This window comes from Topomyia yanbarensis, chromosome 3 (genome assembly GCF_030247195.1).
Source record: "Topomyia yanbarensis strain Yona2022 chromosome 3, ASM3024719v1, whole genome shotgun sequence".
Taxonomy (NCBI): domain Eukaryota; kingdom Metazoa; phylum Arthropoda; class Insecta; order Diptera; family Culicidae; genus Topomyia; species Topomyia yanbarensis.
This window is the reverse complement of record NC_080672.1, coordinates 396,825,445-396,850,827: the sequence shown is the minus strand read 5'-3', so window position 1 is coordinate 396,850,827 and position 25,383 is coordinate 396,825,445. Positions and strand designations below refer to the sequence as shown.

Sequence of the window (25,383 nt, the reverse complement as noted above, 5' to 3'; positions counted from 1 at the left end):
AAAAAGTGGATTTTTTACTATAAATCAAGGATTAGGGTATATAATATTTCTCAAGCAATTTTTTATATTGCCTTTGATGCACCCTATAACCTATACTAGGTCTCTTGAAAAGTTCAAAATCACTGTAGCACCGTGTTATTCTTCGTTAAAATATCAAGCCAGTTCTTAAAGAGTCAGGGGAACATGGGGAGACTTGACCAGGTTTTCAGCTAAAACTGCATAAATCTCTAAAAAAGCCTTTGTTGTAGCATGAAAACCGAACTATCGCATTGGAGCGGTGTAGCGTACGTTCGAGCCAGTAGCCAAACCCTTATCTATCTCACACAAACACGCATATCGATGCGGATAGTAATTACGATGGTTCGGGTATACTACTTACCGCCAGAGCAGTCAGTTCAGATCAGTCCGTCGATCACGCCGTTTGTGCCCGAAGAGCAATAAAAATATTTAAGGCATGAAATCTTTATCAGTATTACTTAAATAATCAAGTCAATTTTGCATGTACCACAAGTCGCGATAGTGATCTTTCGAAAGTGCATAAAATCACCGTGGTGCGCTCCCCTGTGCATCGGCTGTATGATACAATAGGGATGCGGATGCGTGCTAGATTTGTACACTATTCTGCCTAGTAATCATTGGCCCAAAACGCAGGCGAGTTTGTGCAATCATTGGTCGCAACAAAGTGGTGCCGTGACCAGGATTGCATCCTGTGCATGCGAACGTGAGTACTTTATCCGTTGCACTCGAACACGCTGCGCTCAATCGCCATTGCAAAAATACGGGCAAGCCGCGCCGGTACGCCATCTTATTGTGGACAATTGCATGCCTATTGTGCCGACGACAAAGGAGTTCCACCATTGCTTCCGTGTGCCGACCGCGTGGGAATCACATCATTCCAGAACACATATTGCATGACAATTTAATTGTACAAGGCCTAATTCCTATAGGCAGAAGGTTAGTATCTGTCCATCCTGATTCCGTCATCCTCGGGTGCGCTTGAGATTTGTGTTCTCTTTTTCTTCCTGCGAGCGTCACCTGTATCCACGGTTGTATTTTGTGCCCAGTCCAATTACGATTCCGACGCATGCTGGCTTAATTCTTCGGAGAAGCTTCCAACAACGACAACTGAACTGAGCTCTACCAGATAATTTGAGACCTGCATGTACTGAAACTCAGGTTGCGAATCATCCCGCTGCTGATTGTTGAAGGATTTCCGAAGGCAAAATGCAACTGAACTGGTGCGATTCCGGCACATCAATTTTTTGGCGTAAAGACCGGAAGAGATTTTAACGATTTATCACACCGTCGTGTGCTGATCTGTGTCAACTGGTTCCTGTTCCTGATTTTGATTAGTACAATGCACTCATTTGCCTTGGAATAGAACCTGCTCGCTTTCACCGTTGCGTCACCATCCGAATAACCTATCGTTGCTGTACGTGCATCCAACATGGCAGAGATCCAAGAATTGCGGCAAATGGCATTGCGGCGTACATCACTGTTGGCTTCTTTGGGACGAGCAGGACAATTTCTGGCGGCATACGAAGAGGATCGGGATAGGCTCGAGGTAGCGCTGCGACTTGAAAATTTAGACACGATTTGGCACGAACTAGAGGATATCCAATCGGCATTGGAGAGTACTGAGGAGACAAGCAATGGTATGTCCTTAAAATCCTTAAAATTCGCTCTAATTTTGAGGGGCAGTATTTCAAGATAAAGGCTGGTCTGATTTCAAAGTTGCCTCCCACTGTTCCCACTGTCAGTACCACCCTTTCGTCCCCCCTTACGGTTTCCTCTAGCCTCAAAAGGCTTAAACTTCCGACGATCACATTGCCAGAATTCAACGGCGACTTCAATGAGTGGTTGGCGTTTCACGATGCATTCCTCGCGTTGATCCACTCAAATCCGGACGTTCCCGCAATCCAAAAGTTTCATTACCTCAAATCGGCGGTTTCAGGCGAGGCCGCACAGGTGATTGAATCGTTTGCTATCAGTGCCATTAACTACCCATTGGCTTGGCAGGCACTGATATCCAGGTATGCAAACGAGTACCTCCTTAAGAAGAGACATCTGCAGGCATTGCTGGAGATTCATCGGGTAAAGAAGGAGTCGACAGCTTCGTTACACGGGATCGTTGATGATTTCGAGCGGCACACTAATATTTTGCGGCAGCTTGGAGAACCAGTGAATGCATGGAGTACGATGTTGGAACACTTGCTGTGCGTTCGCCTTCCAGACGATTCTCTCAAGGCCTGGGAGGATCATGCATCTACAATCGAAACCCCATCCTACGAGTCCTTGATCGAGTTTTTGCATCGTCAAATTCGCATATTGGAGTCGATTTCAGTGAATCATACTCAACCGGTACCACAGTATGTTACATCCATGTTTCAGCAAATCGCAATTCCTCCCATATGAAATCGTCCTCTAGTTCTGCAAACGATAATGTACCTACCAAGTGTTATGCTTGCGAACAGCGCCATCCATTGGTAAAGTGTGCCAAGTTCGAGAAGATGAGTGATGCTGATAGGTTACGCGTAGTCAACGAAAGGCGGTTATGCTTAAACTGCTTCCGGAACGATCCTCGTCTGGTTATGCTGCCCGCCTGACAACCAATGTGAACGTATCATCTCCGAGTGGCGATTTCGCATCATCCGTCCTTTCCGCTGCTACATCCATTCAATCAACGGAAATTACCTGCAGTTTACCATTACAAGGTGTTGAGAAGAATGTCTTTATGCTGACGGCAGTCCTTATAGTCGTCGATCGATATGGCAAAGAGCATTTGGCACGTGCTTTACTGGATTGCGCATCCCAACCAAACTTAATTTCTGAGTGCATGGCTCAACTTCTACGACTAAAGCGAAGCAAAACAAACGTTCTGATTCAAGGAATAGGGGAGCAACCACAGAACGCAAGAGAATCCGTGCACGTTAAGGTCCTTTCCAGAAAAGAAAAGTTCGCCGTCGATACTGATTTCCTGATTCTTCCGCGGGTCACTCCAGAACTTCCAGCGCATGATATTCCAGTTGATCACTGGAAGCTTCCACCGAATATTTTCCTCGCAGATCCACAATTCCACAAGCGTGCACCAATTGACATGATTTTGGGAATTGAGCACTTCTTTTCATTTTTCAAGACTGCAAGTAGAATTAACCTGTCCAAATCACTCCCGATGCTGATCGACAGTGTCTTCGGATGGCTAGTTTCCGGTTCAACCAGCAAGGTTCCTCCCGCAGGACGGATTCCCCCATGCAGCATAGTAGCTGTATACTTGTTCACTTTAGATGAGAGCGTTGAACGTTTCTGGCAGGTGGAGGAGTTGCAAACCAGGTCTGATTATTCTCTGGAGGAAAAGCGTTGCGAGGAACTGTTCTCGGATTCTACGACCAGGAATGCAGAAGGACGTTACATGGTCCGTCTACCTCGTCGGTCAAACTTTGACGAGATGATCGGAGCCTCGAAACCGATGGCAACAAAACGTTTTCAACTCCTGAAGAAACGGCTTGCTCGCAATCCCGAATTGAAGGATGAATACCATAAATTTATGATGGAATATCTCTCCCTCGGACATATGCGATGTGTTCGAGAGGACGACACGCAAAATTCATCATATTTGCCGCATCACCCGGTAGTGAAGGAAGCCAGCACGACGACCAAGGTGCGAGTGGTTTTTGACGCTTCGGCCAAGACCTCTACAGGCTTCTCCATCAACGCTGTTAGTAGGTCCTGTGGTGCAGGACGATCTCCTTTCAATAATTCTTCGGTTCCGGACGTTTCCTGTGGCGCTTGTGAGAGACATCGCTAAAATGTACCGACAGGTCCTCCTCCATCCGGAAGATACACCCTACCAAAGGATTCTGTGGCGTTTTGATACAGCAGATCCTATCGAAAGCTACGAATTTATGACGGTGACGTATGGATTAGGCCCGTCGTCGTTTCTTGCGACTCGAACATTGCAGCAACTTGCATCCGATGAAGGTAATGCCTATCCCCTTGGCAAACCTGCCCTCCGGAAGAGCTTTTACGTGGACGATTTTATTGACGGAGCCCAATCTGTCAGTGAAGCAATCCAATTGAGATCGGAACTAAGTGAGCTTCTGGCCAAAGGCGGTTTTGCGCTTCGTAAGTGGACATCAAACCAACTACCGGTTCTTGCGGGATTGTCATCCGACGAAATTGGCGCACAATCGGCGATTAAATTCGACACGAACGAAACAGTTAAGACGCTTGGCATCACCTGGGAACCCGAATCAGACAACCTCCACTTCAACTCCGAGGTCCGCCAACACCAAGATACGACCAACGAAGCGTTCAATACTTTCAGCGATTTCGCAGCTGTTCGACCCATTGGGGCTAATCTCACCAATTATCATCAACGGAAAGATGCTGATGCAACGCTTATGGTTGCTACCATGTTCGTGGGATGAAGAAGTTCCAGACTGCATTGCAACTGCTTGGGAGAAACTATCGGCGCAACTCCCAAAAATTGCCGATTTTCGTGTCAGTCGTTATGCACTTCTACCAAAGTCGACCATCCAACTTCATACGTTCTGTGGCGCATCGGAATCAGCGTATGGGGCGTGTGCGTATGTAAGATATGTCGATTCTTCCGGACAGGTTCGTGTACAGCTCCTAGCATCCAAATCTCGAGTAGCTCCGTTAAAGAAAATCTCGCTACCGCGTTTAGAACTGTGTGCTGCTGAGGTTGGAGCGAAACTGCATAACCGAATAGTTGAGGCTCTCCAGATTCCGTTAGCAAGCTCGTATTTTTGGTCTGATTCCACAGTAACCCTTCAGTGGCTTCGTGCTCCTCCCAGTACATGGAAAACCTTTGTGGCAAACCGGGTATCGGAAATCCAAACTTTAACCCATGGAGCATTTTGGAATCACGTCGCAGGAACGGAGAATCTAGCGGACCTTCTATCCCGTGGCATGCACGTTGACGATTTTGTCACAAGCAAAATATGGAATCATGGCCCGGAATGGTTATTCCGCCCAGAAGCAGAATGGCCTGCCACCAAATTATCCGAGTATCCAGCAGACGGGAAGGAACGACGAAAGGTCATTGTTGCAGTAGCTAGAATCCAAGTTGTACCAAACTCCGTAAACCCAATCTTCGTTAGATTCTCCTCGTACGAACGCCTGCTCAGATCGACCGCGTACATTTTACGGTTCCTCACCAATCTACGAAACAAGACTCGTACATAACCACTTCCTTTCACTGGATCACTACCTAGCATTTCTCTAACTACAGATCACCTAAACGTTGCAGAAAGGACAATTGTTAAACTCGTACAGGCGGACGCATTTCACGATGAAATTAGAGAAAGGCGACACAATAAAACAGTCGCAAAACGTTCGCCTATTCGTTCATTGGCTCCGTTCATTGACCCTGAGGGAATCGTTAGAGTAGGGGGGAAACTGAGGCTTTCAGACCAGCCATTCCTTATCAAACATTCTGTATTACTGCCAAGCAATCATCTTCTATCCCGGCTTATTGCCAAATCCTATCACCTAACTCTCATTCACGGTGGGGGCCGCCTAACCCTCGCTGCCATGCGAGAAAAGTATTGGCCAGTGCACGGCCGACGACTTGTCCAAAGTGTCCTTCGCAGTTGCTACCGATGCGCCCGAGCCAATCCCGCACCGACAACGCAGCCAACCGTTTGCCGTTTCGGGGGTTGATTACGCTGGACCAGTGTATCTGAAGCCGGTACACAAACGAGCTGCTGCAATGAAGGCATACATTTGCATTTTTGTCTGCTTCTGTACCAAAGCAGTACATATAGAGCTGGTGAGCGACTTGTCGACGCAAGCCTTCCTGTCCGCACTTCGTCGATTCATCGCTCGCCGAGGACGTCCGACCGACATGTATTCCTATAACGGAAAAAAATTTGAAGGCGCCGCCAACGAGCTAGAGGAGGTTTACCGAATGCTGCAGGATGAGACGCAAATGCACAACATCACTTCAGATCGCACCTGCGAACGAATCACCTGGCATTTCAACCCACCGAAAGCCCCACATTTTGGAGGACTGTGGGAGGCGGCTGTAAAAGTGGCCAAGCGCCAGCTATACCGTCAACTCGGAAGCTCTAAACTGTCCTTCGAAGACCTGGCTACGGTACTTACGCAAATAGAGGCCAGCATGAACTCGCGCCCCATCGTTCCGCTAAGTGAGGACCCGAACGACATCTTAGCAATTACTCCCGCACATTTTTTAATCGGGGGCACTATGCATTCTTTAGCAGAACCGTATCTTTGCCGAACGCCACTAAACCGGCTAGACCACTACCAACGCCTTCAACGTACATACCAACAGTTCTGGCATCACTGGAGGACGGAGTATCTACATGAATTGCAGCGGGACACCAAAACCTGCCATCCCAATGCCGATATACAGCCAGGCAGATTGGTTGTCCTAATGGATGAGTTGCAGATGCCGGTGAAGTGGCCGCTTGCCAGAATAATTGCAGTTCACCCTGGTAGAGATGATCTGGTGCGAGTCGTTTCACTGCGTACCAGTCGAGGAGTCATCACGAGACCTATCACCAGAATCTGTTTGCTGCCGGCGGAGGAGAACGATTACCGCAAGAGGACATTCAGCCCACAACCAGTCCTACGGAAATTCTAGACGATCACCAAGCAGGAACTCACTAAATTAAGATTATTACTTCATGTTTAATTAGTATAAGCTGATTCAATTTGTTATTGTGTGATATTTTTTAGAATTAAGATGTTTGAAAATTTCAGTTTTCAAAGGTGGTGGCGATATTGTAGCATCAGGGATTGTAATTCTCTCTCACTCACGCGAGAAGTAGCTTATCCGATGTCCAACTTTTCCGAGATAAGATGAGTCGCAAAATTCTCCGTCTCCACAAATAGCGTGAGAATGATTTTCCGGATAAAATTTATTTGACTTTTTCCTTCTCACCGGAGAAGGTGATAAAATTTTAATTTCGTGAAAATCGATAAAAACTTCAAAAAATACACTTAATTACAAAGAAAAGCGGCAAAGAAGTATGATAGACTTGTTTTATCGTGTTTTGGAATAACGACAGCAAAGCAGGGAACGCAAAAAGCATACCATGATAAACTCATTCACTTATTCTCCGGCTGTTTTATTTATCCGGAGAAATAACACGTTGTATTTATCCGGAAAAGTTTTGTGAGTGCCAATAACTTTTCGTGTGAAAATGTGAGTTTTTATTGTCGCAGTAGCAAACTATCCGGGCGCATTTACCCATATGAGCGATAAATGCAATGCCTGTGTAGCATGAAAACCGAACTATCGCATTGGAGCGGTGTAGCGTACGTTCGAGCCAGTAGCCAAACCCTTATCTATCTCACACAAACACGCATATCGATGCGGATAGTAATTACGATGGTTCGGGTATACTACTTACCGCCAGAGCAGTCAGTTCAGATCAGTCCGTCGATCACGCCGTTTGTGCCCGAAGAGCAATAAAAATATTTAAGGCATGAAATCTTTATCAGTATTACTTAAATAATCAAGTCAATTTTGCATGTACCACAAGTCGCGATAGTGATCTTTCGAAAGTGCATAAAATCACCGTGGTGCGCTCCCCTGTGCATCGGCTGTATGATACAATAGGGATGCGGATGCGTGCTAGATTTGTACACTATTCTGCCTAGTAATCATTGGCCCAAAACGCAGGCGAGTTTGTGCAATCATTGGTCGCAACAGCCATCAATCCCTAAAAAGTCATTGAGATATAATGTGCACAGTTATTGTGCGTCTTCATGATTTTTTGCAGAATTTTTAATTTAATTTTTGAAAAGTTACAAAAGTTTTTCTGAGATCGTTTTTTTTGGTCAAGTCTCCCTACTGCGGGGAGACTTGAACCAGAGAATTTTGAAAAATCATAACAAAAAACTATGACATAAAACATACTGTAATTATTTTTTTCCATATTGTCGAGACCTTTAGGTAGCAGTAAAATATATAAAAGGGTTGCATTTGATAAATTTCGATTTTTTTAATGCATTTTTTTAAGGATTAACTGTACTGCTTGCATTGCATGTTCACCCATCACGAAATCAGTCCTACTATTGTTAACTTTGTTTACCAATACTAAAATACAAAGACTTATGTTTGAGGTGGGATTTTTTATGGCGTGATTAACATTAATAGTAGATACCAAAGCATACTAAATATCAGGAAGTGTATATTTCTTCAGCTAATTGCCACTTGGTCAAGTCTCCCCATAAAATCTTGGCCAAGTCTCCCAATATTAGTTATTGCGTTCAATGATATTCAAATTCTAGTAATAACTATTCCTAAGTTCCAATTTATGTAAAATCATTTCACCGCTTTACAAAGATTAAGATGGTATATTAGTACATTAACAATACTTAGTAGTCGAGTAGATATGTCCATACAAAGTTTGATAAAAAATTACATCATTTAATGCAAATTTATTAATCACGTAATATTTTCAGTAAGGAAAGGATTTTTCATTCCAAACTTTTTAAATTACCTTAAGGGATCCAAACAAGTATAAAAATATTTTTGAAAAAAAAATTCAGAATCGAATAGAAGACACCATAGCCAAAAATAGAATTTTGCGCTAGGTCAAGTCTCCGCATGTTCCCCTACTATTAGTTTTCAGATCTGTATATTTTCACAATTTCATTCCCACATAATTACAACGGCTCTACACTTTTCGCTACTTTCCCTATTTAATAATCTCTAACCAATTGAACGTCGTTGAAATTAAGCTAAAAACTAATGTTTTTGTGAGCATTGGCAAACAGTAGAAAACATATTTGTCAAACAAAATTTATCATAATCTTGATTTTCTCCATTACCAACAGCATATCCCTGGCATTGACTGCGTTGCTGGTGTTTTTGGCTCAGAGTCGCGAGCAGCAGCTCAACGAAAGAAATGCATCATCCACCACGGCTGTCAAAAACGATTCGACCTATAGTGCAGTGCCAAACGGTACTGCTAAAAGCTACTCACCTTCCGATGGTAGTTCATCGCCATCAGCTCCAAACGACGACGAGAGAATGAAGGAAACCAACGTTCAACCGGCACCTGTAGCCCCTAAAGAGACCTCGTTCGCCGCCAAGGTCATCGACAGCTTCAACGTGCGCAAAAACCTCGCCACCGTATTCCGTACCGATATTGGCCCCCGGTCGTTGCCCGTGATCTGCGGTATCAAGTAAATAGCCTAACCCTGAACGCCCTGCGGCGACGGGGGACATACAGACAAAAACCGCCACCTCCCAACGATCCTCATCCATTCTCTCGAATAATAACAAATCACACTCACCGACCGATCCTATCCAATCCACCGCAGGCGCAGCTTAACGATGTAATTTTTTATCCCCCTCCGCTCTAGGTCCATCTCCTGCTTTCTGATACTGTGCTTCCACATGCAGTGGTATACCTTTTTCACCATCAACAACCCGGCGGTGATGTTCCACTACGCCGAACAGATTCGCTATCAGTTGGTCAGCAATGCTCCGCTGCTGGTCGATGCGTTTTTCGCCATCAGCGGCTTCCTGGTCACGTACAATTTCATCCAAAATCGTGATCGGGTAGAGGAGATCAAGGTTAACGGTTACTGGCAGAACACGAAGCTGTACGGGAAAATGGTTATCCAGCGATATCTAAGGTATTTTGTGATGATATCCCGATCAGAATGAAATAACAAGATTATAACAGAACACAATTTTTGTAACATATTGTGTTATAAATTAGGTCTCGTTAGTAACAATCCGAGATATAGTTTTGAAATATTTCTGTTATGTGTTTCTGATCGGGATACCAGACAAGACGCAAAGCGGAAGCAATTTTGAATAGACCATGCGTTTCAATATAACTGACAATCGGTGGAATAATGGAATAATTGACCGAATGTGACATATGACATGTGCTGCACGATAGATGACTTAGGATTGACTTCACATGGCAGCTACCCGATTACAGATACTAGTTCAAATGATAATATAAGTACTACACTATATACTAACTAAACACAGTCGTGGTATTCAAAAACTTTAATCAGTTTTGAAAACGATGTGACAATAGACTTTCTAATTCTTTTCAAACACGCTATAGCATTTCGAAAAAACAAGATCAAACACAATCATTTACTAATCAAGGTTATGTCAGTGACCTTCGAACGTCTAGAAACTAGAAACAAAGGGGAACCCTTTTCCCAATATCGTCCGTAACTAGACACCTTTTTTCCCTACATTTGATCAATTTCAGACTGTCCCCGCTGTACCTAATGATCACGGCGATCGGCGAACTGATGACGAGCTACCTAGTGGACACCTCCAAGTTCTGGGTACACGAGCGAAGTGATCTCTGCTGCCAGCGCTACTGGTGGCGAAACGTGCTCTACATTCAAAACCTTTTCGACATCGACGATCTCTGTCTGAACTGGACTTGGTCATTGGCTTGCGAGATGCAATATTACATCATCTCCGTCGCACTTCTCTTCGTCTACGCCAGGTTCGTCTTACCAACCTACACGAATATTTACCGCTGCTTCTCACGATACAATTCTACTTTTTTGGAATAATTTTTTTCTCCTCTCTCTCTGCCATGCATAGCAACGATCACATCACATTTCACTCTCGTTACCTACTTCATGTTCCACCCAATCATTCATTCAGGCGGTAACATTAATCCTACCACCCACCACCATCACCGCCACCTTCCAGCGCTAGACACCCAACGGAGCTTTTTTCTGTGCAAAGGTCGCAATCATGACATTGCTTTTTCTGTTCTTTCCTTCTTCCTCTTTCTTTCTTTCTGTTACTGTTTTTACTGGTTTCATGTTTCGCACCCGTTTTCGCTTTCGTGCCATACCGGCTCTTCTCAACTGGACTTACTCTGTGACCAACCCCCTCCGTACTCTTCAGGAACACCAAGCTGGGCAAGTCGATCTTCGTGATTTCGGCGGTTGGGACGTTCGTGTTCAGCATGGCCATTACGTTGATGCATCATTTTGTGCCGTCATACGATGTGCTCTACAATACCGGCAGTGCGCTGTACATTGCCCCCTGGGTCCGTGTGTCTCCCTACGTGGTGGGGGTCTACTTTGGCTGGCTGCTGTCGGCGACTCGCGGAGAGCTTTCGTTCACCAAGGTAGGTCTGGCTTTAAGTGTCCCTTAATTGATAGTCATTTTTTTTTTCGTCCACACTAATTGATATCGGTGCCGCAATTTGTACTGTATTTTCAGAAACAATACCGCAAGTATTGGGTCCTTGCATGCATTGCTTTGATAGTGAGCATGCACTGCACAATTAAGCGGGATTTTCCGTTCCCGCTGGCGTCGACAGTGATGGTAGTGGTGCGGATCCTAGTAGCATGGGCGACCTGTTGGATAATCGTTGCCAACGCTACTGGTTATTCGAGTGAGTATCGGGTGACATTTAATAATAATCAGGGGAAAATGGTGCGATACGCAAACTTTAACCTCTCTGATCCAGTATAAATGCTATTTTTATACCAGAAAACCAGGAAACCAGGAAACCAACAAACTAGAAAAGTATAAGAACAGATACCCAGAAAAACAAAAAGGAGAAAAACAAGAAAACACAAAAGCATAAAAACAGAAAAATAGGAATACCGAAAACAGAAAAACTGCAAACCAGAAAAGCAGAAAAACAGAAATATTAGGCGAACATAAAAAACAGAAAAACAAAAAATAGAAAAACAGCAAAACACAAATTAGTTATGCAATTTGCGCTTCGACTTCGTCTCATAAGAATTCAACACTAACCTAGTAACAGGACTAAACTAGCACCGGATTGACGCTACCTCCAAAAACGGAGACAAAATTTGTGTTCCTGAATAAACCTCTAGTCAAGCGTTATGTCCTGCAAATTCCATAACTAATTCAGTTGTAGGTTTTGTGCTCTTCACGCGCAAAGATGGTTTAAACGATTTTTTCAGTAATGGAGAAAAATGTCAAAATTGTTCTCCACTAAGGAGAAATATAGCATAAAAAATACAAAGCCACAAAATCAGAAAAAAACAAAAAACCAGAAAAAGAGAAAACTAGAAAAACACAAAAAAGGAAATTCAGAAAAAGTAGAAAAATTGAAAAACAGGTAAATAGAGAAACAAAAAATCAAAATAAACGGACAAACAGAAAAATAGAAAAACAGAAACACAAAGACAGGAAAACAAAAAACACAAAATTGGAAAAAGAGGAAAACACAAAAACAGAAAAACACCGCAACATAAAAACATAAAAAGCAAAAAACCAGGAAAACAAAAACAGATGAACAGAAAACACGAAAACAGAGAAACAGAAACACAGGAAAACACAAAACCAGAAAAACGAAAAAACAAAACATTAACTTAAAAACAACAAAAGAAGAAAACTAGAAACCAGAAAACAGTAAAACCCAAAAATAGAAAAACGGGGAAACTGAAAAACAGAAGAACAAAAGAACAGAAAAAGAGAAAAACAGATTAACACAAAAACAGAAAAAGAGAAAAAAACAGGAAAAGCAAACAAAAACAGAAAACCAGAAATACATAAAAACAGAAAAACAAATACAGAAAAAAAGAAACACAGAAACAGAAAACATCTACAAGTAAAACAGAAAAAAACAACTAAATGTTAGCCTAAGCAGGAAAACTAGAGAAAGGAAAAGCCAAAAACAGCAAAGCTACAAAAAACATACAACAGGAGAACTGGAAAATAGCAAAACAGAAACATAAAAAAACACAAAAAGGGAAAACATAAAAATTAAAAAACATAAAAATAGAGAAGCAGAAAACAAAAAAAAACAGAAGGACAGAAAAACAGTAAAATATAAAAACACGAAACAAGAAAAAGGGAAAAATAATGAAAACAGAAATACACCAAAACACAAAAACAGCAAATTACATAAACAAAAACCAGAAAAAACAGAAGAGCAGAAAAAGAGAAGGAGAAAAACAGAAAATGAAAACAAAAACAGAAGAACAGGAAAAGAAGAAACCAAAAAAAAAACAGGAAGCCAGAGGAGCAGAAAATAAAAAAACAGAAAAACAGAAAAGCAGAAAAACAGAATACCAGAAGAACCGAAAAACAGAAAGACAGAAAACAAAACAAAAATTTAAAAATACAAAGGAGGAAAGCAGAAAAACGGAGAAACTGCAAAATAGAAAACAGGAAAACAAAGAAAAGAAAACTAGACAAACAGTGTAACAAAAAACAGGAAAATTGAAAAACCGAAAAAAAGAGACAAAAAGACAAATAGAAAAACATAAAAAGAGAAGAACAGGAAAAGAGAAAAACAGAAAAAACGCGGAAAAAGTAAAACAAGGAAACAAGACAATAAGAAAACAAGAAAACAAGAGAACAAGAAAACAAGAAAACAAGAAAACAAGAAAACAAGGAAACAAGAAAAAAAGAAAACAAGAAAACAAGCAAACAAGCAAACAAGAAAACAAGAAAACAAGAAAACAAGAAAGCAAGAAAACAAGAAAACAAGAAAACAAGAAAACAAGAAAACAAGAAAACAAGAAAACAAGAAAACAAGAAAACAAGAAAACAAGAAAACAAGAAAACAAGAAAACAAGAAAACAAGAAAACAAGAAAACAAGAAAACAAGAAAACAAGAAAACAAGAAAACAAGAAAACAAGAAAACAAGAAAACAAGAAAACAAGAAAACAAGAAAACAAGAAAACAAGAAAACAAGAAAACAAGAAAACAAGAAAACTAGAAAACAAGAAAACAAGAAAACAAGAAAACAAGAAAACAAGAAAACAAGAAAACAAGAAAACAAGAAAACAAGAAAACAAGAAAACAAGAAAACAAGAAAACAAGAAAACAAGAAAACAAGAAAACAAGAAAACAAGAAAACAAGAAAACAAGAAAACAAGAAAACAAGAAAACAAGAAAACAAGAAAACAAGAAAACAAGAAAACAAGAAAACAAGAAAACAAGAAAACAAGAAAACAAGAAAACAAGAAAACAAGAAAACAAGAAAACAAGAAAACAAGAAAACAAGAAAACAAGAAAACAAGAAAACAAGAAAACAAGAAAACAAGAAAACAAGAAAACAAGAAAACAAGAAAACAAGAAAACAAGAAAACAAGAAAACAAGAAAACAAGAAAACAAGAAAACAAGAAAACAAGAAAACAAGAAAACAAGAAAACAAGAAAACAAGAAAACAAGAAAACAAGAAAACAAGAAAACAAGAAAACAAGAAAACAAGAAAACAAGAAAACAAGAAAACAAGAAAACAAGAAAACAAGAAAACAAGAAAACAAGAAAACAAGAAAACAAGAAAACAAGAAAACAAGAAAACAAGAAAACAAGAAAACAAGAAAACAAGAAAACAAGAAAACAAGAAAACAAGAAAACAAGAAAACAAGAAAACAAGAAAACAAGAAAACAAGAAAACAAGAAAACAAGAAAACAAGAAAACAAGAAAACAAGAAAACAAGAAAACAAGAAAACAAGAAAACAAGAAAACAAGAAAACAAGAAAACAAGAAAACAAGAAAACAAGAAAACAAGAAAACAAGAAAACAAGAAAACAAGAAAACAAGAAAACAAGAAAACAAGAAAACAAGAAAACAAGAAAACAAGAAAACAAGAAAACAAGAAAACAAGAAAACAAGAAAACAAGAAAACAAGAAAACAAGAAAACAAGAAAACAAGAAAACAAGAAAACAAGAAAACAAGAAAACAAGAAAACAAGAAAACAAGAAAACAAGAAAACAAGAAAACAAGAAAACAAGAAAACAAGAAAACAAGAAAACAAGAAAACAAGAAAACAAGAAAACAAGAAAACAAGAAAACAAGAAAACAAGAAAACAAGAAAACAAGAAAACAAGAAAACAAGAAAACAAGAAAACAAGAAAACAAGAAAACAAGAAAACAAGAAAACAAGAAACAAGAAAACAAGAAAACAAGAAAACAAGAAAACAAGAAAACAAGAAAACAAGAAAACAAGAAAACAAGAAAACAAGAAAACAAGAAAACAAGAAAACAAGAAAACAAGAAAACAAGAAAACAAGAAAACAAGAAAACAAGAAAACAAGAAAACAAGAAAACAAGAAAACAAGAAAACAAGAAAACAAGAAAACAAGAAAACAAGAAAACAAGAAAACAAGAAAACAAGAAAACAAGAAAACAAGAAAACAAGAAAACAAGAAAACAAGAAAACAAGAAAACAAGAAAACAAGAAAACAAGAAAACAATAAAACAATAAAACAAGAAAACAAGAAAACAAGAAAACAAGAAAACAAGAAAACAAGAAAACAAGAAAACAAGAAAACAAGAGAACAAGAAAACAAGAAAACAAGAAAACAAGAAAACAAGAAAACAAGAAAACAAGAAAACAAGAAAACAAGAAAACAAGAAAACAAGAAAACAAGAAAACAAGAAAACAAAAAAACAAGAAAACAAGAAAACAAGAAAACAAGAAAACAAGAAAACAAGAAAACAAGAAAACAAGAAAACAAGAAAACAAGAAAACAAGAAAACAAGAAAACAAGAAAACAAGAAAACAAGAAAACAAGAAAACAAGAAAACAAGAAAACAAGAAAACAAGAAAACAAGAAAACAAGAAAACAAGAAAACAAGAAAACAAGAAAACAAGAAAACAAGAAAACAAGAAAACAAGAAAACAAGAAAACAAGAAAACAAGAAAACAAGAAAACAAGAAAACAAGAAAACAAGAAAACAAGAAAACAAGAAAACAAGAAAACAAGAAAACAAGAAAACAAGAAAACAAGAAAACAAGAAAACAAGAAAACAAGAAAACAAGAAAACAAGAAAACAAGAAAACAAGAAAACAAGAAAACAAGAAAACAAGAAAACAAGAAAACAAGAAAACAAGAAAACAAGAAAACAAGAAAACAAGAAAACAAGAAAACAAGAAAACAAGAAAACAAGAAAACAAGAAAACAAGAAAACAAGAAAACAAGAAAACAAGAAAACAAGAAAACAAGAAAACAAGAAAACAAGAAAACAAGAAAACAAGAAAACAAGAAAACAAGAAAACAAGAAAACAAGAAAACAAGAAAACAAGAAAACAAGAAAACAAGAAAACAAGAAAACAAGAAAACAAGAAAACAAGAAAACAAGAAAACAAGAAAACAAGAAAACAAGAAAACAAGAAAACAAGAAAACAAGAAAACAAGAAAACAAGAAAACAAGAAAACAAGAAAACAAGAAAACAAGAAAACAAGAAAACAAGAAAACAAGAAAACAAGAAAACAAGAAAACAAGAAAACAAGAAAACAAGAAAACAAGAAAACAAGAAAACAAGAAGACAAGAAAACAAGAAAACAAGAAAACAAGAAAACAAGAAAACAAGAAAACAAGAAAACAAGAAAACAAGAAAACAAGAAAACAAGAAAACAAGAAAACAAGAAAACAAGAAAACAAGAAAACAAGAAATCAAGAAAACAAGACAACAACAAAAATGAAAACAAGAAAACAGAAAAAGGAAAATTCAAAAACAGAAACAAGAAAAATATACATAAAGAAAAACAGGATAATTAAAATACAGAAAAACAGAAAAATAAGAAAACACGAAAACAGGAAAAACAGTGCATAAAAAAGAGAAGAAAATAAAAAGAGAAATTGAGAGAAAGAGAAAAACAGAAAAACATAAGAACCAAAAACAGTAAAACAGAACAGAAAAATAGAAGCAAACAGAAAAATAACGAGAAAACAGGAAAGGCGAAAACAGAAAAACAAGAAAGCAGAAAATGTAAAATAAAATTTTTAAACGTGAATCTTAAATCTTAAATCGCAAAACGTAAATCGTAAACCGTAAATCGTATTCATGAACCATAAATCAAATCACCTTGAAATTTTAAGCCATCGCAGAACTGTTTAGGCAATAGCGTTGTTACTATATCAATGATTCCTACGAATTGAATAGTAAAGAATTTCGGTTCAGCAGAATTATTTAGATGTTAAACTTGACAAGGACTCAGGATTTGGGCAAAGTTTTTGGAAAATTATTTAATGAAATGCTGTGTCATTAAATCGAAGCTCTATAATAGAACCATTAAGTGCAATGTATTTCCCGCATGTTCGGACTAACCTTGGAAACAGATTTTATTTTTAAGTAAACTATACAAATGTGATGGTGGCAGCGAAGTATTGAGCCACCTCAATATGCGCCATCGCTAGGGTGTTAGATTTTTTAACCTTATTCGCGGTTAATAGAATTCTTCGCATCAAATTGATAGGATTTAAGGAAGTGAAATGTTGATAGCGTTAAAATTTTGAAGGGAATAGGACTTGGTGAATCTGCTCATGAAATGAAGAAGGAAGAATGACAGATAATCTGAAGGCAGAGAGGTAGTAGTGATACAGATACAGATACAGATGCAGATAGAGATAGAGATAGAGATAGAGATAGAGATAGAGATAGAGATAGAGATAGAGATAGAGATAGAGATAGAGATAGAGATAGAGATAGAGATAGAGATAGAGATAGAGATAGAGATAGAGATAGAGATAGAGATAGAGATAGAGATAGAGATAGAGATAGAGATAGAGATAGAGATAGAGATAGAGATAGAGATAGAGATAGAGATAGAGATAGAGATAGAGATAGAGATAGAGATAGAGATAGAGATAGAGATAGAGATAGAGATAGAGATAGAGATAGAGATAGAGATAGAGATAGAGATAGAGATAGAGATAGAGATAGAGATAGAGATAGAGATAGAGATAGAGATAGAGATAGAGATAGAGATAGAGATAGAGATAGAGATAGAGATAGAGATAGAGATAGAGATAGAGATAGAGATAGAGATAGAGATAGAGATAGAGATAGAGATAGAGATAGAGATAGAGATAGAGATAGAGATAGAGATAGAGATAGAGATAGAGATAGAGATAGAGATAGAGATAGAGATAGAGATAGAGATAGAGATAGAGATAGAGATAGAGATAGAGATAGAGATAGAGATAGAGATAGAGATAGAGATAGAGATAGAGATAGAGATAGAGATAGAGATAGAGATAGAGATAGAGATAGAGATAGAGATAGAGATAGAGATAGAGATAGAGATAGAGATAGAGATAGAGATAGAGATAGAGATAGAGATAGAGATAGAGATAGAGATAGAGATAGAGATAGAGATAGAGATAGAGATAGAGATAGAGATAGAGATAGAGATAGAGATAGAGATAGAGATAGAGATAGAGATAGAGATAGAGATAGAGATAGAGATAGAGATAGAGATAGAGATAGAGATAGAGATAGAGATAGAGATAGAGATAGAGATAGAGATAGAGATAGAGATAGAGATAGAGATAGAGATAGAGATAGAGATAGAGATAGAGATAGAGATAGAGATAGAGATAGAGATAGAGATAGAGATAGAGATAGAGATAGAGATAGAGATAGAGATAGAGATAGAGATAGAGATAGAGATAGAGATAGAGATAGAGATAGAGATAGAGATAGAGATAGAGATAGAGATAGAGATAGAGATAGAGATAGAGATAGAGATAGAGATAGAGATAGAGATAGAGATAGAGATAGAGATAGAGATAGAGATAGAGATAGAGATAGAGATAGAGATAGAGATAGAGATAGAGATAGAGATAGAGATAGAGATAGAGATAGAGATAGTGGAATTATATTGAAGTAAAAGAAGAAGATAAAATTTAATATTATCACAAATTTTACGAATGCAATTCGGTGTGAAAAGCATAACTGGATACAGAATTGTCAACGGTATGAAAACCAGAAGAAAATCAAAAAGAAATACCATTCGTCCAATAAATCGAACAACAAGTAAAATAGAACACATTAAAAAAAACAAGACAGTTTTCCTGAAATGTGAAACGGTCTTCAGCGAAGGGTTATGATGTAGAGAGTCAGCAAGTTAACGAATATTTGATCTACATTGTTGGATTTTTTTTCCCAAACAGATGCAGTTATCCGGCTCCTGTCATCGAAATTTTTCATTCACATCAATAAACTGACGTACGGAATCTATCTGGTCAATCCCCTGATAATCACCGCCATTTTTGGATTCTCCGACCGTAGTATCAATGCGGATCCCATTCTTGCGGTAAGTTCGTGTCCGCGCACCCCGATTTAGCACCTGCCCGTTAATTGGTTGGCGTGTTGCATAGAATCTCGCATTTTTCGTTAAACGGTATTGTTTGATATTTCTATTTCTTTCTTTCATCCTCGGTGCTTGACCCGTCCATAATAGATTGTTATGGCTCTGGGTGTCACGTTGCTGTCCTACCTGGTTGCTGTGGCTTTCACGGTTCTGTTCGAGATTCCCTACTGCACGATAGCGAATGAAATTTTGAAATTGAAAAAGAAACCACGGGTGGCAGCTGCGACGTTGGGCGACCCTACGAGTGCAACATCGTCCCCAATATCTCAGGGAAAGAAAGTGGATTGAATGGATGTTAATTTTTTTCCAGTCAGGTAACACCAAATAGCATTTCATATTAGAAATACAATTCCAATGAAAGGAAATAGCTATTTCAACAGCGGTGCAAGCAACAAATTTGACAGAGGAGAAAAACACATAGGGTTAGATGTTGTGATAACCAATTTGCTGAAATCTTAGTTTTTGGGAAATATTTTCTTTTTTACATGAATGGGTATTGTGTACTTGTAATGATTTTTTATACAACTATTCGATAGGGACACTGTCTAGTACTATTTATTATACAGTAAGAAGGAGAATTTTATTTAACTATTTAACAGACGCAAGTGTAATTAGATGTTCCTGAAAGCATGGCAAGAAAAGAGTAACTAGCACAAAGTAGCACTTCTGTTGATCGAAAGTGAAATAAAGACGATGGAAAACCTCACCACACCTAAGTGACAGAGACGAAAAGTTCTGATTTTTTTTTCAATTATCACCAACCCATCTGGTGTCAATGATCGTTAGCATCATTTGCTAATTATTATATTATCTTCAACTCTCCTTTGTTCGTGGTTTGCTAATATTCGCGCAACTTTGTTTGATCGTGACCGCAGTAGGTGAGAACAAAAGGTAACAAGAAAAAAAAACACGATGATTCAATCGTTCGTCTAATCGGAGTGCGGTCTGTCGCTAAGTTGACGATGTTGACGAAAGTGGTGTGGATAGCAGAAATAGTGTCATTTTTTTCGCTTATATAATACATATTTGATGTTTGCTTGCTCTTTCGAGCGTCATGCTGTCTGGTGCACAATTTTTGCAATGGTGTCGCGACAATCTTGAATCCCGACCCGATCATCACTGAAGTGGGTCGCATATTTGGAAGCAACAAATGCGCGTGTGCTGATGGTATGATGATCATATGCTTCAAGGAAACGACCAAGTATTTGCAAAGCTGTTACGTGTCCTTTTGAATGCACAATGCCAGTACGTAACTAATGTGGTTTTCGTTTGAGGCGAAACTGAGTCAGTTCCCAACCCCAACTGCTGTCAAAATGTATTAACTGACAGCGGTTGGGGTTAGAACCTGACTCAGTTTCAGGTTCAAGCGAAATCGCCATAAGCTTATGAATTTGACATTAGGGTCAAAGCCATCTTTTTTCGTTTCAATTTTGTTTCACGACTATGAACAGAGCCGTCTTAAAATACTTCAAGGTCGCTGGACACCACTGCACTGAGGTGCCCCTATTGTTGAACCGGTGTTATACAGATATTAAGTTAAATTCAATGAAAATGACAAAATATCAATTCACAGAAACTGCCAAGCATGTTTTTTTTTAAATTATCAATTTGCAGACAGCGATAATACCCTAATTTCTTGATTTTTGCCTTTCTCATACAGAAAGGTGATTCAGTTCGTTAAGATAGGAAAATGTCTATGCAGAACTGATAGGTTTCCTGGAAGATGCCAATCTATTTACAATGATCTAACCATGTACGCCGAGTGTAAATTGGACGACACATTTATGACAAGCAGATGGATGTAACCCAGCCAATCGAACGCTATGGTCCCTCAGCCCAACCAACTAGTGATACTGAGGATGTCGCTCATTGCCCACTTAGAGGATGAAATAACAATTAGTAAAAGTATACCCAGGAGCATGAAGTGGACACTGAAGTACACCAATCGATCGTTCGGAGAACACCACACCCAAGCGGGCCCTCTACTCGACCATCAGTAGCAGGGAGAGGTATGCCGCGGTCCAGGTTAGTACCATCCACAGTGTTAGGTACTGAACATATACTGCTTGGCATTTTCCATTACTTTAAAACTCATATCAACGCTGTATGTTAGCTCCATACAACAACCAGCGAGCCCCATCACAGGAATCCGAAGATAGAATGAAACTAGATAACAATGAAGATGGGGAAAATCATATACACCCAGGTTTTTTTTACGCGGGGGATACCTACCGCGTAAAAAAAAACCGCGTAATTGGAAAATCCGCGTAAAAAAAACCGCGGTAATTCGAAAATCCGCGCAAAAAAAAACTCTCAGCAAAAGACTTAGAATATTTTTGGAAGTTTTTTCTGCGCGGATTTCGCAATTAACACGGTTTTTGCAAAAAATATTCTAAGTCCTTTTGAATGCAAAAGACTTAGATGATTCTCGGAAAGATGGAAGAGACGGGTCTGGAAGATTCCTTATGGCCCGCACCCCAACAATATGGGTATTTTCAGAATGGTCTTGAAGAGTAGGTTCCAGAAATTGATTTTTGACGCCATTTTGAAATCAAAGATGGCGACTTCCGGTTTTAGCAAAATTCGCTATAACCCAATCAATATGGGTATTTTTGGAATGGTCTTGAAGAGTAGGTGCCAGAAATTGATTTTGACGCCATTTTGAAATCAAAGATGGCGACTTCCGGTTTAGCGAAATTCGCTGTAACCCAATCAATATGGGTATTTTCGGAATGGTCTTGACGAGTAGGTGCCAGGAATAAATAAATCTGCACCTTCCCCGCAAGGTTTTTTATGAAAATTGATTTTTAGCGCCATTTTAAAATCCCAAATGGCGGCTTCCGGTTTCGCGAGATTCTCAATCAACATGAGTATTTTCGGAATGGTTTTGACGAGCAGCAGACAAACGTCGATGTTTGCCGTCATTTTAAAATTCTAGATGGCGACTTCCGGTTTACCGAAATTCTCGCATGAAAAATTTGGGTAATCATCTAAATCACCCTCAAATATAAGATCTAATCATAAACCAGCAAAATGCAAAATATTTTTATGTGTTCATCCAGGAAAGTGCGGTGAGAATGGAAGAGAGAGAGAGAAGAAAGAGACGTATGTGGTGTGAGTTGGGGGTTTGAATTTATTCAAATTAAACATATTGATTAAATTTAAGTAAATTCAACTCTTTAATTAAAACTATTTGTACTACAACTTCAACTTCCAAAAATACCAATATTGATTGGGTTATAGCGAATTTCGCGAAATCGGAAATCGCCATCTTGGATTTAAAAATGGCGTCAAAATTAAATTTTTGGAACCAACTCATTAAGATCATTCCAAAAACACTCATATTGACTGGGTTATAGTGAATGTGGCTAACCCGGAAGTCGCCATCTCGGAATTCAAAATGGCGTCAAACATCGATCTACTACTCGTCAAGACGATTCCGCAAATACCCATATTGATTGGGTTATAGCGAATTTCGCTAAACCGGAAGTCACCATTAATGATTTTAAAATGGCGTCAAAAATCAATTTCTGGCACCTACTCTTCAAGTCCATTCCGAAAATACCCATATTGATTGAGTTATAGCGTATTTCTCTAAACCGGAAGTCGCCATCTTTGATTTCAAAATGGCGTCAAAAATCAACTTCTGGCGCCTACTCTTCAAGACCAGGGTTGCCAAAATTAAATCTGTATTTTTGTCCTAAAAAATCTTTTTATCTGTATTTACTCTTTGAAAAATCTGGGTCGATATCTGTATCGAATCAGTTGAGTCCTTGAGAGTGCGAACAATTTCAAAAGTTGACATATGGATAGTTATTTAGAATTGACAGCTGCGATGACCACAAGTTGGTAGAGGTGTGAACATTTGTCGATATTTTAAAATTAGTTTTTTTTCTTATTACATTAAGTATGACAGTCATAGCCTTGAAAAGTAAACATTCACATCATGAAATAACCCAAACAAATCTTTACACAACACGTAATCGTTTCCATCTTTATCCCTTCCATCTTTATTCCTTAAATTTGTATTGAAAAATATTGACAACCTCAATTAGGTACAGAAAATGTTTCCACCTTTTCATTCTGCATCATGGGAAAAATTTTAATCATCGAGCTGTCAAATTTAACTATCGCTCTGTCAATTTTAACCATGCTCCAGAGTAGGGTTATTTTGCAAATAACTTTTGAAGTGTCAGATTTTAACTAAGAGTTAAAAATTTCTCCAAATGGTTCACAGCCTAAGTCGACCAATGTAGCTGTCTAATTTTAGGACAAAAAATTGAGAATTCACAAAGTCACAGAGTATTACAATTAACGTTTCTGGAAGTAGACTTCAGCCAGGTGTTTGCTGGGTGCTAACCTGAGTGCATTACAAACCTTTACCTTTCAGAATGAGCGACCACTCGCAAAAGTGAAAATATATTTTAATTGGGCTGTGCACGCAGACGAAGTCGACATAAATAATGACTTTTACTGTGAGCCGTATTTACCAATACTGTCATTAAACTGTGAAGCAATGTTTGTAAACACGGCTCACAGTAAAAGTCATTTTCAAGTCGATTTCATCGGCGTGCACAGCCAAATATAGAGGGCTAAGCTGAGAGAGACACAGAGGAAGTATTACTGAAACTAAAAAAATATTTCCAAAATAGGTTTTGTAACATCACTTCTCAAAAATCTGTATATCTGTACATAGACGCAAAAATCTGAGTATTTGCACATACAGATTCTTGGTCTGAAACTGGCTGAAAAATCTGTTTAAATACAGATTATTCTGTATTTTTGGTAACCCTGTTCAAGACCATTCCGAAAATACCCATATTGTTGGGGTGCGGGCCATAAGGAATCTTCCAGACCCGTCTCTCCCATCTTTCCGAAAATCTTCTAAGTCTTTTGGATTCAAAAGGACTTAGAATATTTTTGCAAAAATCGCGTTAATTGGAAAATCCGCGTAAAAAAAACCGCGCAAAAAAACTGCTTAAAAAAAAAACCTGGGTGTACTTACATTAAAAAAAACTGAATTAGTAAAATGAAATGTTTATTTTTCTATATTAATAACTAGCTAATACCCATCGCGCGTTGCAGTGAATTTTATCAAAATAGGAGGAAAACGCAATTTGTTCCGAAGCGTCATCTGGCGGGCAGACAATCCCCAATGAATAGCACACAAACACGCTCTATAACAAATAAGAAATTTTTACGGCAATTAGTTAAGCCGTTTGGGAGTCCATAAATCATATACATACAAACATTGACTTGTATATATATATATATATATATATATATATATATATATATATATATATATATATATATATATATATATATATATATATATATATATATATATATATATATATATATATATATATATATATATATATATATATATATATATATATATATATATATATATATAGATATTGAATGACCTTCAAGGTTAAAACCCATACATAAGCAAACAAGCAAAAGGACTCAACAATGCTTTGAGAATGCAGGACAAACCCGCTATAAACCACTGCTCTCGCCCAGAACCTGATTCCTCCCCGGCACTACTTTACTGCAATACTTAGGGGAGGGGTTTTTATGTTCATAGCACCCACTCCAATTCAACTACTTAGTAGTTAGTTCCTTCAGTAGAGTTACAGCACCACTCCTCGTCACATCACCAGTTCTTCACCATCCACATAGACCGGCAATTTCTGCATGGCAGTCGGAAAGCTAGCTGTAGGTCGAGACTTAGTGCTCTTTCCCTACGAAGACAATCTGAGCGGTAAACTTCAGATTGTCAAATTTCCTGAGCCCTTCGACTCTTTTCTGCCTATCAGCATCACTTACTCGTTGAACTCCCGGCTTGTTCGTGAACAAGCCCGGTCTCGGTTAGTCCCCGAAGATGAACTTAGCCTATTCCGATGGAGATTTTCCCGACTAGAGAAGTTCTCCCGAAACAGAGCGTTAGATTTCTCCCGATATCAATGATCACTTCTGTCAGCCATTTAGCTCCCCGCTTTAACCCGATCTACTCGATCTAGTCCCCGGCGATGGACTTAGCCTACTCAACAGGTAAGCCAGTAGGTGTAGAGGTCCATCCAGCGATACCATACATCTCTTCGACGATATTGTCCACTGTCATACCTATGGCATTCGAAGACCACGTGTTCCGGTGTCTCTTGCACGTTCACACACGCCGTGCATCACAGCATGTCCAAACCGATGCAAGTACCTCCGGAAGCATCCGTGCCTGGACAAAAACTGCGTTAAATTCAACTTCAGTTCTGCTTGCTTCC

General features: G+C 38.5%; 1 protein-coding gene across 1 annotated transcript in view; it reads left to right on the top strand.

Annotated features, from left to right (window-relative positions):
- Positions 1–19,814, top strand: part of LOC131690073 (nose resistant to fluoxetine protein 6-like) — a 73,875-nt gene extending 54,061 nt beyond the window's left edge. Inside the window, exons 4-10 of the mRNA XM_058975570.1 lie at positions 8,836–9,186; positions 9,367–9,642; positions 10,242–10,487; positions 10,901–11,126; positions 11,222–11,396; positions 18,897–19,039; positions 19,187–19,814. Coding sequence (XP_058831553.1) covers positions 8,836–9,186; positions 9,367–9,642; positions 10,242–10,487; positions 10,901–11,126; positions 11,222–11,396; positions 18,897–19,039; positions 19,187–19,384 — 1,615 coding nt within the window. The 3' untranslated portion in view covers positions 19,385–19,814. The remainder of the gene's footprint in view (positions 1–8,835; positions 9,187–9,366; positions 9,643–10,241; positions 10,488–10,900; positions 11,127–11,221; positions 11,397–18,896; positions 19,040–19,186) is intronic.
- Positions 19,815–25,383: the final 5,569 nt, after the last annotated feature.